Source organism: Galeopterus variegatus, unplaced genomic scaffold, assembly GCF_000696425.1.
Source record: "Galeopterus variegatus unplaced genomic scaffold, G_variegatus-3.0.2 Scaffold151, whole genome shotgun sequence".
NCBI lineage: Eukaryota > Metazoa > Chordata > Mammalia > Dermoptera > Cynocephalidae > Galeopterus > Galeopterus variegatus.
The window spans coordinates 314,944-328,467 of NW_007726262.1; the positions used below are offsets into that span (position 1 = coordinate 314,944).

The 13,524-nt window shown below is 51.0% G+C and overlaps 1 protein-coding gene across 1 annotated transcript; it reads left to right on the forward strand.

The window, feature by feature from the left end:
* Window positions 1-687: 687 nt before the first annotated feature.
* LOC103607566 (chromosome unknown open reading frame, human C6orf222) lies at window positions 688-13,153 on the forward strand. Its single transcript, XM_008592062.1, has 11 exons — window positions 688-1,291; window positions 2,226-2,342; window positions 3,847-3,911; window positions 4,198-4,438; window positions 5,512-5,643; window positions 6,972-7,033; window positions 7,336-7,576; window positions 8,375-8,506; window positions 9,440-9,504; window positions 10,891-11,145; window positions 12,797-13,153. The coding sequence occupies exons 1-11, from the start codon at window positions 688-690 to the stop codon at window positions 12,830-12,832; spliced, it is 1,950 nt and encodes a 649-aa protein (XP_008590284.1). The 3' UTR covers window positions 12,833-13,153.
* Window positions 13,154-13,524: the final 371 nt, after the last annotated feature.

Consider the following 13,524-nt stretch of genomic DNA (forward strand, 5'->3'; position numbering starts at 1 on the left):
TGCATGGGCCACCTCCAGCCACCCTATTGCAGGAAGAGGGGCTGAGATGAACAAGGGCGTCCTGTGTGTTCGGCTGGTTTTGTGCTTCTGGTATTGAACAGCTTCTCTGCCAACACCGTTCTATTTGCCCTGACCACAGGGACATACAGAAAAAGCAGAGAGAACCCAGGTGCTGTTCACGAAACATTTGTGGCTCACCTTACTGTGATCTTAAAGTCAAATAGTCCTTCGACCTAAATTTATCTTAAGACCATGTGCTGCTAAAGAGAAAGCAGGTAGCGGGGGACTGGAGCATCACTGTCATTCCCAGGTACTCACATCCCCATTCTTGCCCATCTGAAGACCAGAACGTTCCCTGTGAGGGTGCACACTGCATCTTGTTCATGATCATCACCCCAGCACCAAGCATAGTCCTGATGTATAGCGGGTGCTTATTCAGTGTTTGCTGAAAGAAATAAATGGGAACAAAGACAAATATTTTCCTTTATAATTTCTTCTCCTTCTCCTACCCTGCACAACTGTAAGGCAGCCAGCCTGTGAGGCTTTCAAGAACATTAGTCCATATCCGTATAAGGCACAGGCGTACAGGGGCAGGGTGAGTGGGCCCACCGGTCAGCACTGCTAGCCAACCGGGGCAGTTGCCAGTGGGCCTCTGCTAAGGGAGCTGTTTGTTTTGGTTGTAGCCCAATGGAGAGTCAGCAGGGCCTGAGGAAGCCTCTGGCAGAGAGGAGAGCTGAGTCTGTGGACAAGTCGCAGATCCCCAGGAGGGACTCGGAGTCGTGCAACTGCCGGTGCCTCTCCCTGACCACTGGCTCCTCCAGGAGGTCACTTCGCCAAACGGCCAGCGATAGGGCCAGATGCACTGAGAGCCCAGCTCAGTCTGCAGAGGATCAGGGCACCCAGGAGGAAACCCTCGCTCTGGGGGAGGCAAGGGAGTTTCTCCCCAGTGAGCAGAGGCCCCCACAAGACATCAAGAAGGACAAGGCCCAGAGATGGGCCCAGCAGGGGTGGCTGAAGACCTTGCTGAACTTCTTCCTGAGGACAGGCCCCGAGGAGCCCAAAGAGAAGGGCAGCAGAAGGCCAAAGGGGAGGGAGGGCCTCCCCCAGCCCACAGAGCCCCCCGAGGCACCAGGGGAGCCAGCCCTCGGGAAGAAAGCCCACGACAAGAAGGCCTGCTGCAAGAAACATGTTCACAAGAAGCATGTTGTCAAGGAAACCAAGGGAGCTGGAGGCCAAGTGACAGCTGCTGCCTTGTGCTCCGCGGAGGATGACCCAGGCGCGGCTCACAGGGGTGAGCAGTCCCCACTGTTCCGATGTCACTCCACTGCCCCACCCCAAAGGGCCAGGCTGCTCTAAGCTTGCTCCTCAAGCCTTTCAGTAGAGGGGACGTGGAAGCTGTCAGGGACAGCACCACTGTGGCATTTCTTTGAGATAGAACGGCACTGTGGCTAGGAGCCTGAGGTCAACCACTTGAGGCGCCACCATTCACTAGCTGTGGCCTGGGGCCACCAGCTTTCCTCTCTGAGCCTTGATTGTTTTCATTGATAAAATGGAGCTAAAATAGCTACTGTGTCACGGGGTGGCTGTGGCCTGTGTGGAAAGTGCTCAGGACACAATAGCTGCTGTTAAGTACTCCGGTTTGAGGAGCACAGACCTAGGAGAAACGGGAAGGCAGGGGGAGAGGTGAGGAGGGAGCTCCCCCCACACTGGTCCATATGTGGCTGCTGGGGTCCTGGTTCTAGACCTTGGTTCTGGACTTGGCTCCATCAGGAATAAACTTGCTGTGTGACCTCGAGCAAGTGGCTGCCCCCTCTGAACCTTTGATTCCTCATTTGTAAAATGAGGGAGCTGGTTCCCAAGGGGCTTTCCCGTTCTGACTCCTAGGATTGTGGGGTTGAATGGCCCACTGGCACCCGGAGGGAGAGAGCTTTGCTCTACAGCACTCAAAACTCACTGTGCTTTTGATGGGGAGAAGAGACCCAAGGAAGATCCAGGATTGGGGGGCGTGGGGAGGGGGGTGGAGCTAAGAGAGGTGCCTGGGCCGAGGCAGCCTCGTCTCAAATCAAAACCTTGGCGGGTTTCTGATTGTTTGGTTAAGCCCAGAGTTGGCTGCAGTAGTGCCTGTTGCGTTGTGAATTCTGTGCTGCTTTCTTGTGTTGATTAACAAAGTCAGAAGAATGTCACTGACACACCCACACACCCACTCGCTTTTGTCTGTGTTCCAGGTGGAGAAGGTTCTGATTATCAGGCTTTTCTCATTGAAGGGGATGGTGCTGGAGTCTCAGACGTTTCTCCCCAAGCCACAGGCCGCCAGCGAGAAGAGGAACTCAAAAAGCCTGATGGTGAGTCAGAATCTCTAGTGTCCTTGCTTGCCCGGGGCAGCTGTTACTATCCGGGTGGATTGCTCTGAAGGATTGCTGAGACCTTGAATGGGGACTCTCAAAATACGTGCCCTGATCTTTCCTGCCTCATCTGGTGCATGTAGCCATGTTGACTTATTTACAAATTTCACAGAAGGGGTCTCAGGAATTGGAAAGGCTACTGGCCAACATACCTGCCCTATGTGTTAATGGTAATGAGACTTTTATTTTTGGTCTTTTAAAATTTATTTTACTTTAAAAAATATGTAAAAGAGTGAAAAGAATATTTCAATGCACACTTGCCCACTCACAATGGTTAACAGTCTGCCGGTTTGCTTCATACATATGTGTATATAATTTTGTTATTAAACCATTTTGGGGTAAAGTGATGCTTCATCCCTAAACACTTAAACAGGCATCTCCAAGAAATAAAGACAGCTTAATGCACAACCACAATACCATGATTGCTTTGAATAAATTAATAACAATACCCTATTCATCTAATTCCCTGTTAAAAAATGGACGTATTTTCAAAGATATGAAATTGGAGAAGCTATGTGTCTGTCGAAGAATAACTAAAAGGCATTTAGTTAGTTTTGCAGGATGTTTCGTTATTTTACAGCTGATTATTTTCTCACGAGAGGGAATCAGCTGGTAGACTGAGCAAGGAACAAAAGCCAAACAGGGAAGCCATGAGAAGGAAGTGGCTGGGGGGAGGAATTAAAAACAAATAAACAAACCCACAGTCAGCCTGGGAACAGGGAATCTTGTTTGCACCTCCTCTGGTGTAAGTTGATCAGCTGGCAACTAGCAGAGGACAGTCTGGCACATTGACCTTGAGTAGGTTGACTGGAGTATCAGAGGAAACCACTTCTGTTGTTTGTGGCTTCTCCATGAGGACTTGGGAGTGTGGTGGAGGTGTCAATGTGGCAGGCTCTCTCTGTGTCATGCCTGCTGACATCCTTCCATTCTCCACCTTACTTAGGCCAGGTATTCACCATTTTCCCACTGGAATTTTGCAGGTTGGTAGATCAGCATGAGCCTTGCAAAGTGTTTCTAAGCCCAGTTCCTCAGCTGATGGCCTTACAGCCTTCTGAGGGAGGTGGGACAGGGATTATGATCCACATTTCACAGGGAAAGAGATGAAGGCCCAGAGAGGCTGAGAGACTTACCTAAGGTCACACAGCTTCCTGAACCCAGAGTAGATGTTCATAGATCTGTGAAGTTCAAAGGAAATAGTGAGACAAAAATTGGATGCTTGGAGGTCTAACCTGAAATTTCTTGCATAAATGGTCATGCTTTAGCTTAGTACCCTTTCCTGATGGATCTTCCAACCCTCTGTCAGAAGGACCAGCCCCTGGGATGTGGTGCTTTTCCTCCCTTCTGTGGCCTAAGAAGCTATTTTAACATAGAAAGACCAAGTTGGTCTCAGAAGTCCAAGATAATCATGTAGAAAGAGTAACCAGTTGCATTTGCTTTCTTCTAGAGGATGCTATCATCCAGATGATAGTGGAATTGCTCAAAAAAGAGGGAGACGAGTGGGAAGAAAAGGTGAGGAGCAGACTGTCTGTGCAGATCCCAGGGCACCCTGCCTTCTCCTTCTCCTCCACTGTCAAGCCCCACCTGTCCTTCCAGGCCCAGCTCCAGTCCACCCCTCCCCGAAGCCTCCTCCAGAGCTTAGTCCTCCCCTGCTCTGTGCTCTGTCACCCCCCTCCCTGGGGCCACCCCGCAGCTTGCACAACCACACTACCATGATTGTGCTTCAACGGCTTCTGGGGACCTTTCCTCTCTCCTCAAGGTCAGGGGCCTGACTCAGTCTCTCTCCTCTCCCCCACAGCAACTTCAAGCCCTTCAGACAGAGGGGGCTCCCCAAAATCCAGCACCAGCCTCCAGGAAGAAATCCCAAGAGAAAAAGTCCAGCCTCAAGAGAGCCTTTTCTCTTAAGAAACATGGCTCTGAGGAGTCCAAGAGAGTGGGGGCTGCAGATGTCTCCAGCCCAGAGACCCGGCTGCCCAGGAGGCCCAATTTTCTGCCCCTGTGTGTTGGTGGCCATCGGCCCTCCATCTCCAACAGCCTTGGTGAGCAGCCCTGGTGTTGCCATAGCAACCCTGCAGCAGCCTCCAGCTCCGCAATCTTCCCCAGGGCTGGGATTGGCCACTTTGAGGGCTGCCGTCTGTCCCATTCTTTTGTGCTTGGCCCTGAGTAGTGTGGGGAGGGCTGTGGCAGGACAGAGGGGGTGCCAGCAGGTCACCTCCACACACAAAGCCTCGCTAAGTTCTAGGCACCCCAGCCAAGCCCTCAATGGAAATTGTGTTCAGGGATCCCTCAACTTTCCACATCTCTCCCCAGCCTCAGCTTCCACACCCTGGTGGGGGGTGGGGATAGTGTGTGCTGGAAGGAACTAGAGCTGGGTCTGAGCTGTACTTTTTATGTCATTCCCCATCTCTGTGCCTCAGTTTCCTCACCTGTAAAATAAGATATTCCCCTAATATTTATCTGTATCTCAGTCTTCACAGCTATCTTACGAAGTATGATTATTATCCCCATCTTGTGGATGAGGGAACGGAGGCTTGGGGAAGTAAAACAATTTGTTCAACATCACATAGCCCATCCACGGTGGGGCCAGAGCAAGAAGGGAGAGAAGAGATCAGATTGGTTGTTTCTTCCTGGGCATAAGGGAGGAACAGCCCAGTGGGTTATGCTGGCCAGGGGAGTTCACACCTTACAAAGGAGGGAGCAATGCTTAACACCAAAGAGTGGCTCTCCAGTGGTGGAATTTCAGGACCCCTGGGGAGATATTTTCATGCAGGGGGATTCTGCTCGTGATCCATTAATTCATGCCTTGGCATCAGGCATCTACTATTCAACTTGTGGATCCAGGCAAAATGGTGGAGGGATGGGGGCACCGAGGGAAGGAGGAGAGGGCAGCACAGGCAAGGAGAGCCAGCTCTATGGAGGTGCAGAGGGATAAGGGAGCTTGGTCTGGGCCGGTGAATCAGAGGCATGGCCCAGCCCAGCAGCTCACCCCCCGCCCAGCAAGGCCTTAGTGTGACCTGGCCATGCGCCCACTTCAGAGTCCGTGCTAGCTTCCTTGCATAGTGAATACCCTCAAACCGATGTAACACACCCACTATTTCATTTTGCTTCTCAGACTTGGAAGAAGCCGAAGGCCAAGAGACCTTGTCTACAGATGGTGGGAGTCCAAGTCCCTCTGAGCTTCCCACCCAGGCAGGCAGCCGGGGACCTGAAGAAGAGCTGCAGCCGGACAGAGCCTCAGAATCCAGTCAGTACCCCACTCCTTTTCTCAGAGATGCCTTGGAAAACTTCTGGCCTGATTCCTCCACTTATAGGAGAGAAACTGAGCCAGAGAGAGGCAGTGACCTCTGTCCCTCCAAGTGCAGCAGGCTGGGGAGGCAGCGTGGGGCGCAGAGCACAGGCCTGCACCAGACCGCCTGTTACCCACCCTGTCTGAGCCTCAACTGTATGTTTGTTTGTTTGTGTTTTTGTCCTTTTTGGGACTGGCCGCACCGCGCTCAGCCAGTGAGTGCTGTGAGTGCACCGGTCATCCCTATATAGGATCCGAACCCGCGGCGGGAGCGCCACTGCGCTCCCAGCACCACACTCTCCCGAGTGCGCCACGGGCTTGGCCCTGAGCCTCAACTGTAAATGGCAATAGTAATGGCACCCACCTCGGTGAGGCAGACACAAGGGGGTGGGAGGAAAGTGCTGGCCCACGGGTCGAGGGATCCATAGACGGTGTGATCTTTAGGACCCTGTGTTTGATTCTGGGCTCTGACCCCTTCGAGCTTTGCGAACCTAGACAAGTTATTTCATCTCTGGTCCCAGTTTCTTCATCTGTAAAATGGAGATAATTATAGTACCTGCTTCCTAGACTCATTGGAGGCTGTAACTGAACTAATGCCTATAAGGCATTTAGAGCAGCACCTGTTAGCAGCTAATACACACTAGCTGCCATTTATTTTTATTGTCATCAGGTGGCCCAGCTTGAGAACGGAGCCTCAGGAGAAGTAAAGCGGATAGGAAGAGGAGGTGGGCTGTAGAAGGCAAGATCAACCAGTAGTAGCTGCTGTCGTTATTATTATTATTTTATCATTGGCAGAGTCAGGCCTAGAATTATCTCATTATTGTCAGTTCTGCCTGTCTGAAAATACTTTTAAAGAAGTTAATCCATTTATTTAGGCGGCTGACCAGTACGGGGATCTGAATCTTTGACCTTGGTGTTATCAGCATCATGCTCTCCCAAGTAAACTAACTGGCCACCCCAAAATACTTTTAAAGACCTCTGCTCACTGCCCCCTGCCCGCCGACTCCCCCACCTTGGGAAGGGCCCTGTTCTGCCTAGATGGCCTTGAGGAGCCTTCTCCTGGAGGCAGGGCGATGGCCATTAGTAGGCCCCCATTAGTGAACAGATGAGTATGTGTTCCCCTGCGACCAGCTCTGCCCTCAGGCCACCTCTGACAGCTTATTAGCACCCTAGAGGGACCAGGATGAATCCCCCAGGGAGCCACCTGGGCCTTAGAAAATGAAGATTGAGCATAGAAAAGCTTTTCTAAGCACTGAAATGTAAGCAAGCACTTTGATCTTTTTTAGAAGAATTCATCCAGAAGATTCTTGCCCTACTCCAAGATCCGGAGGAGCAGTGGGGAGAGAAGGTGAGGAAGACATTGCAGATGTAACCCTGACCCTCACTGTGGACTCTCCCCACCCTGCCTGGCATAGTCACTTCCCTGCCCCTCCCCCAGTTCTACTCTTGCCAGAGCCCCAGCTCCAATCCCTTCTCCTTCCTGAAGCCTCCCCTGCCCGCTGCAGACCACACTCATTTCCCCAGCGCTGAGCACCGTGCTCTTCTCTCTGGGCCACACCTTCTAGCCCACAGCAGGTCTCTTTCCCCAGCTCACGTGTGATCTCCTCAAGGTCAGGGGCCCTGACTCGGTTTCTCTTATCTCCTCCACAGCAACCTCAAGTCCAGGAGGAGGAGGTGGCTGTAGAAAAGCAATCCCCACCCTGCAGAAGGAAGTACCAACAGAAAAAGTCCAGCCTCAAGAGAGCCTTTTCTCGTAAGAAATATGGCTCCAAAGAGCCCAAGACGGTGGGTGCTGCAGGTGCTGCCAGTCCAGACACCCCACCGTCTAGGAGGCCCACCTTTCTGCCCCTGTGTGTTGGTGGCCATTGGGCCTTCATCTCCAGCAGCCTTGGTGAGCAGGCATGGTGTTGCCATGGTAACGGAGACTTCCTCTAGGGCAGGGGCTGGCCGCTACGTGGTGTGTCACGTGCAGCCTTGGCTTTTGCTTTCTGCTCTGAGCAGGTGGGGAGGTGTGGGAGGGTGGGGGGGAGAAAAGGAAGGGTCTGGGTGCCACGGGACCCACCACTTAAAACACAGTTAAAAACAAAGGTGCTGTGAGGTCAGTGCATCTGTACATCAGGTAAGTGCATCAGTCACCTGGTAAGCTAACAGAAAAACAGAGATCCAGGTTTGATGTAGTAGGATATGTCCTGGGCCTGCTTTTTTACTATGGCAAAGCGTGGGACCGCTGGCACGCAGTAATTCCCCTGACATTTACGGGGTGCCTACTGTCTGCCACTTTCACACACACTGTCTCATTTAACCCTCTTGCAGCCCTGTGAGGTCAGTCTTATTACTCCCATTGGACATGTGGAGAAAGCTGGGTTCAGACAGGCTAAGTGACTTGGAAAGCCTTGCAGAGTTAAAGGGGAGTGGGGTCACTTGGTGGGACCTGTTTGTTATTTTAACTGTCCTTACTCCCAGACTGTGAGGAGGCAGAGGGGGTCGGTGGACCTGGAGGAGGCAGAGAGCCCTGTGAACTCCTCTGAGGTGGGGCCGGACACAGGGAACTCACTGAGGAGCAGGGAAACCAGGACCCCTCTGGTGCCGGTGCCTCTGAGCAACTTTATGTCAGGACCTAGATTCAGCTCTGTGCGTGTGGATTTGAGAAAGGTGTAAAACACTCACTCCAATGCTTTTTTGCCCTCAGATCCAGAGGGTCTCAAGTTCCAGGAGCCCTCGCCTGCAGAAGCGAGACCAGTTGGGTTCTCAGAAGCACCTTCCTGGGCCAGAAGCCGCAAGCCAGAAGGGGGACCTCAGCCAGATGGAGCATGTGAATCTAGTTAGTACCAGCCCTGCTCTCACCTGGATCCACTTCCGGTGCTTCTTTTTGCATAGATTTTACAGGCTGATTAGGGACTAGTTCCAAGGAGGGAACTGGAAGGCAGCCGGCAAATACCCCAGGAGACTCTCAAATGGGGCAGGGGGCATAGGCTTGGCCTTTAAGCTGGGGCTGTTGGGGCAGAATTGCAGGAAGAGAGCCTTCTTTAGGTGGAGGACTCCTGTCTGTTCTGTAGGATGTAACTTGAACCTCTCCCCCTCATAAGTTTGCTTGACTATTCTACAGAAAAGTCCTAGCTTGCTCCGGGTCTCATGACCAGTGGTGTGCTGGCAAACATGCTCTCAGGGCAAGGGGGGCGGGGAGCCCTGATTCGTAGTGTTTGCAGATTTTCATTGTATAGATATTTCGGCCTTGGTCAATTTCAAGTTGCCAGCAGTTTGTAACCACTGGCCCACACATTTCCTGAGTATTTACAATGGACTTACTACGAGCAGGCCCCGGCACACCACTGCTTATAACCCAAGTTGATGGTGCTTTCCTCAGTAACCATGGCATGTCCCCTCCTGCATTCTGATTAGCTACTCCTAGTTTCGAACTTCCATTCCTGACCATGCTACTCTGTAGCCTGGAAAAGGGACACTGGGAGGCCTCAATTTCCCCATCTATCAAATGAAGTTGAATGTGGTTTCAGGTGAGGCATGGTCAGCCAGAGTCCCTTCTATGTCTATGAATCAAACCCAAACAAAGCTCTCATGCTCCAGTTCTAGTTGAAGGGAAGATTTTATTTTTTCCTTCATAACTGGTCTGTGTTCTGTGATTTAGAGACAAAATAGTGTCTTTGGTGGGTGGATGTGTTGCTGCAGCACTTACTGTTGGAAGGGAACTGGGCACCGTCCAGCCAACAGTCGCTCAATCCTCCTTTACTGTCCACAGAGGAGCTCCTCATCCGGAGGCTGGTGGCGCTTCTCCAGGAAGTGGACGGCCAGCTGGGGACACAGGTGAGTGCCACTCTGTCCTCTCCAGGCTAACTCTGGGCCTCATCTACCCACAGCCGAGGCCTGGGTTCAGCCCCCAAGTCTGCATCTCTGGGCAACTTCGGGCATATCCCTTAACTTCTATGAGCCTTGGTTTCCTCTTTTGCAAATGAAGGATAATTGCCTATTTGACTGAGCTTCGTGCATATATAGAAAATGCCAGATGAGGTAAACATTAGTTTAAAATAATATAATGCTGCTGTGGCTCCCCTGCCAGCCAGGACCTCCCCCAATCCAAATCCACCCTTGAAGTTCAGCTCACGTCCCCCTCCCTGGAAGCCACCTCCTGCTGGTGTTAGCCCACCTGTCCTGCTGATCTCATCCTCTGCTGTCTCCCTGCTGATGCTCTGTCTCGGCCACATGCTCCGGCATTTATATGCTCTCCGGTTCTGTCAAGCATACTGATTTTCCTCCCCTGCTAGATAGCCTGTAATGGAAGCTTCCCTGCCCTTGAAAAACAGAGTCCACCTGGAAAGATGAACACAGGTCATACGTGAAGAAAGCCGGCTGGAGAAGAGCAGTCAGCGTAGCCCACAGTGCTGGTGCCTTGTTTGCCCCCACAGTGCTCACCTCCCCACTGCCAGCACCTACATCCTTCTGCCTGAGGGCCCAGAGCCTTTTTGCTACCCATATGGCAGGCAGAATTAACACCCTCCACCTCCTCGAGAGCAGCCCTCAGCCAGTAGCTGATGGGGGCTGGCGTATAAAGTCCACAGCTCCCTTGCCCGTGGGAGGCAGAACTCTGAGCTCCTGGGGTGCCCTGACGGGACGGAGCTCCAGCTGCCACCCTGTGGGCTGCCTTCCCATCCTTGTCCCAGGTTGCCATTCCCTCATTAATGTTTCCTGGGATCACTTAACAAATAAACTGCATTACCCACGTCCTTGTCTCCGGGTTGGCCTCTGGGGGACCAACCTAACACATGGGGTATTAAGGCCGGAGGAGCCTTAGAGTGGGACCAAATTTCATCTGACATCTACTCTGCACTCAACATTGTGCATAAACTCTCTCAATCACCCCCACCAACAATCTTGGGGGGGGGATTTATTACGCCCATTTTACAGATGATCAAACAGAAGCTCAGAGAGGTCACACAGCTACTAAGTGCTGCTTAACCATCGTTGTCTGAGTCTGAAGACGTGTACTTTCCCCCCGCTTTGTCCTGCTGCTTTGAGCTGGACCTTGCAGAACAGATTCTGAGAGGCTTGGGGTGGTGGAGGAGTTTAACAAGGGGAGCTCACCCCAGGGACAATGAGGTGTCAGCCTGGCTGCAAGAGTGGGGGAGTGGACAGTGGGTGGGAGGGGTGTACCTGCTAGCAACAGTAATGGCCCGCTTTCATTTCTGCTTCCAGATCAGGCGACACCCCAGCTATAAGAGGTTTTTTTACACGTTCTCAGACTCCTCCCTCAAAAAGCTGACCGCCATCCTGCGCAGCCAGGAGACCCACTCCCCTGCACTGGACAGGAACCTCGTCAAGAGACCCTACGAGTTTGACTTCACGTTGGCTAACAAATTTGCTGGCAGCAATAGCCTCGCCGTCTGCACCCTCATGGGCCTAAGAGACCACTACAGTTACACTCAGTTCTCATGCAGGGAGCCCCAGCCGGTGAGAGAGGGCGGGAAAGACGGTGTCAGCATGGCACAAGTGACAGCAGGCTTGTGGGTGGCCTCAAGTGGGATCTAGTTACTGTCCTCTCCCCTCCCCTGCTTAGTTCAGAACTTAGGGTCCAAGTCAAATGCTGCTCCTCACTGAGGCTTCCTGAGACAATTCTAAACCAGAATGATCTTTTTCTTTTCCAAAACCTCACTGATTTGACTCCATAATTAGCATCTTTATTTGGCTCTGGTTACCAGTTATAAGTATATTTTCTCACTTTATGATATCAGTATGGAATTTTACACTGGCTACTGTCTTCGTTTGTCTTTGCTTGGCTTCCCAGTGGTAGACTGTCATAAAATTTAAATAACAAAGTAAGGTTGTATATCAGATAAGGGGTGGCTGAGGTAGACAAGAAGGCTCCGTGGGCTGCTAGGTTCTGGAAGGCTTCCAGGACGTGGTCAGTCACCGACCTTGCCTTGACTGGCTGGTTAAGAACAGCCTCTCCCTCACCATCACCCCCACGGTTCTGACTGCTTTCATGCTTTTCCTAATAATCCCCCCACATTTAAGGCTATGAGACATTCCCTTTACAGATAATACTTGTCACTGATTTTTTAAAATTCTGCATTTTCATGTTTTCTGGTAGACTGATAAACAGATTTCCTCTGTCCTTTTCGAATTTGTTAGAGTTAACCTGTTTACAAACATTTGACCCAGATCTAGAGTGCAGAAACTATTGAATGAAGGTGTGACTTTAAAGGAATGCAATGTTCTGTTTGTTGGTTTGGGACAGACAGGACCAGAACTTCTACATCCAAGTGGTCCACTGGAAAACCAGACCCTTTTGCAATGATGTTACCACCACTCAAAACTATTCTGTCTTCCTCTCCTGGAATTATCTTAAGAAGCCTTTGGAGAAGTCTTTCGAGAAATCTGGTCTTATTTCATGATAGTCATACCTCGTCATTTGAATGCTCTGCGTTGGCTTGTTTTCCTGGTGGGAACTCCTCGTGACCTCAGCCCCTAGCCCTCTCTGTTCTCAGCCTCACTGTCTTCTCCCTGAGAATGGAGATATTATGGATATTTTGCCCTCTAGGGTGGGTTAGGTCATAGCTTATGGAATGATCTGAGTTCTTCGTGGAGGATATTATAGAAACATCAGTTCTGATGTCCTTGGTAGCCCTAGCTCCATCTCTGGTTTTACTAAACACTCATTCATTCATTTGCTCGCTCACTCATTCATTCAACCAGTAGATATTGACAGCCTCCTGTGTGCTTAGCTGTGCAAAGTGCTGCGAGGCTCTGGGGAAGGTTTGGCCTTCAAAGACTTCATATGCTAGTGGAAAAAGACAGATGTTTACTGATGACAAAATTAAATAATAATCAAAAGCCAAATGAGTAGTAGCTGAGGTTGATGAAGCAGGTTGGTCCTGGGAGCCTTCCAGGAGGTGGCAGGCACTGATTTTGACCTTCGAGGATGGAGAGGCAGTGGGGGCGGGGGAGAGCACTGTAGGCAGGAGGTGCTGCATGAGCGAAGACTCAGCGGTGGGAGCTAGTGTGGGGTGTTGACGGGGTGGTGAGAAGTCTATTGTTACCAGAGTGGGGCCCACAAATAATTGAGCTACGGCTAAAACCTACCTTCTTTTTCTCCTACCAGAACATTACAAGTCCTGAGAGTCAGAGTCCAGATTGAAAGCTGTGCCTTGCACTCAGTTTCCCTTGAACTGGACAAACAATTGGCAGTGTTTGCTAGAAGAGCCTGAAGATGCTTCATCATGTCCCAATTCCATGCTTCACAAACATGACTGAAGACAGGAGCGGACAGCATTCTGTGTCCACACACCCTTGTCTGAGACTGCACAAAGCATTCTTCCACGAAATTAGATGCAGAGGTCGTATTGGAGGAATCTGGCACTGGACTGGGAGTTAGGAGACCAGGGCTCTACCTGCTGTCAGACCCTGTACATGTCCCCTCTCCTCTCCAGACCTTGGATTCTAGGCTGTCATGCACAAGGCCTACCGACATTTTTCTGGATGTTTGTTTTAAATGAGTCTTAGTTTAAAAAATACCTTTTTATTTAGTCTCTGACCAGAATATCCACATGCATTCAAAGAGCTGTGCATCTGTGTGTAGCACATCATTTAATCATTTGGCCAGTAGTGCTTAATGCTCATATGGATTTGTAGGTGCCTCCCAGGAACTCTGCAGGCCCCAGCTAGGGAAGACCTGTAGACTGGGAACCTCTAGTCTCAAAATTTTTCTAACCCCATGTCCTCTAATTCTATGACTAGAGAAATGAAGCCGATGCCTGGCACCTCTCCCATCTCATGGTGTTTGCTAAGAGTCAGTGAGAAAATGGATGTGAAGAGTTCTGCGAATTACAT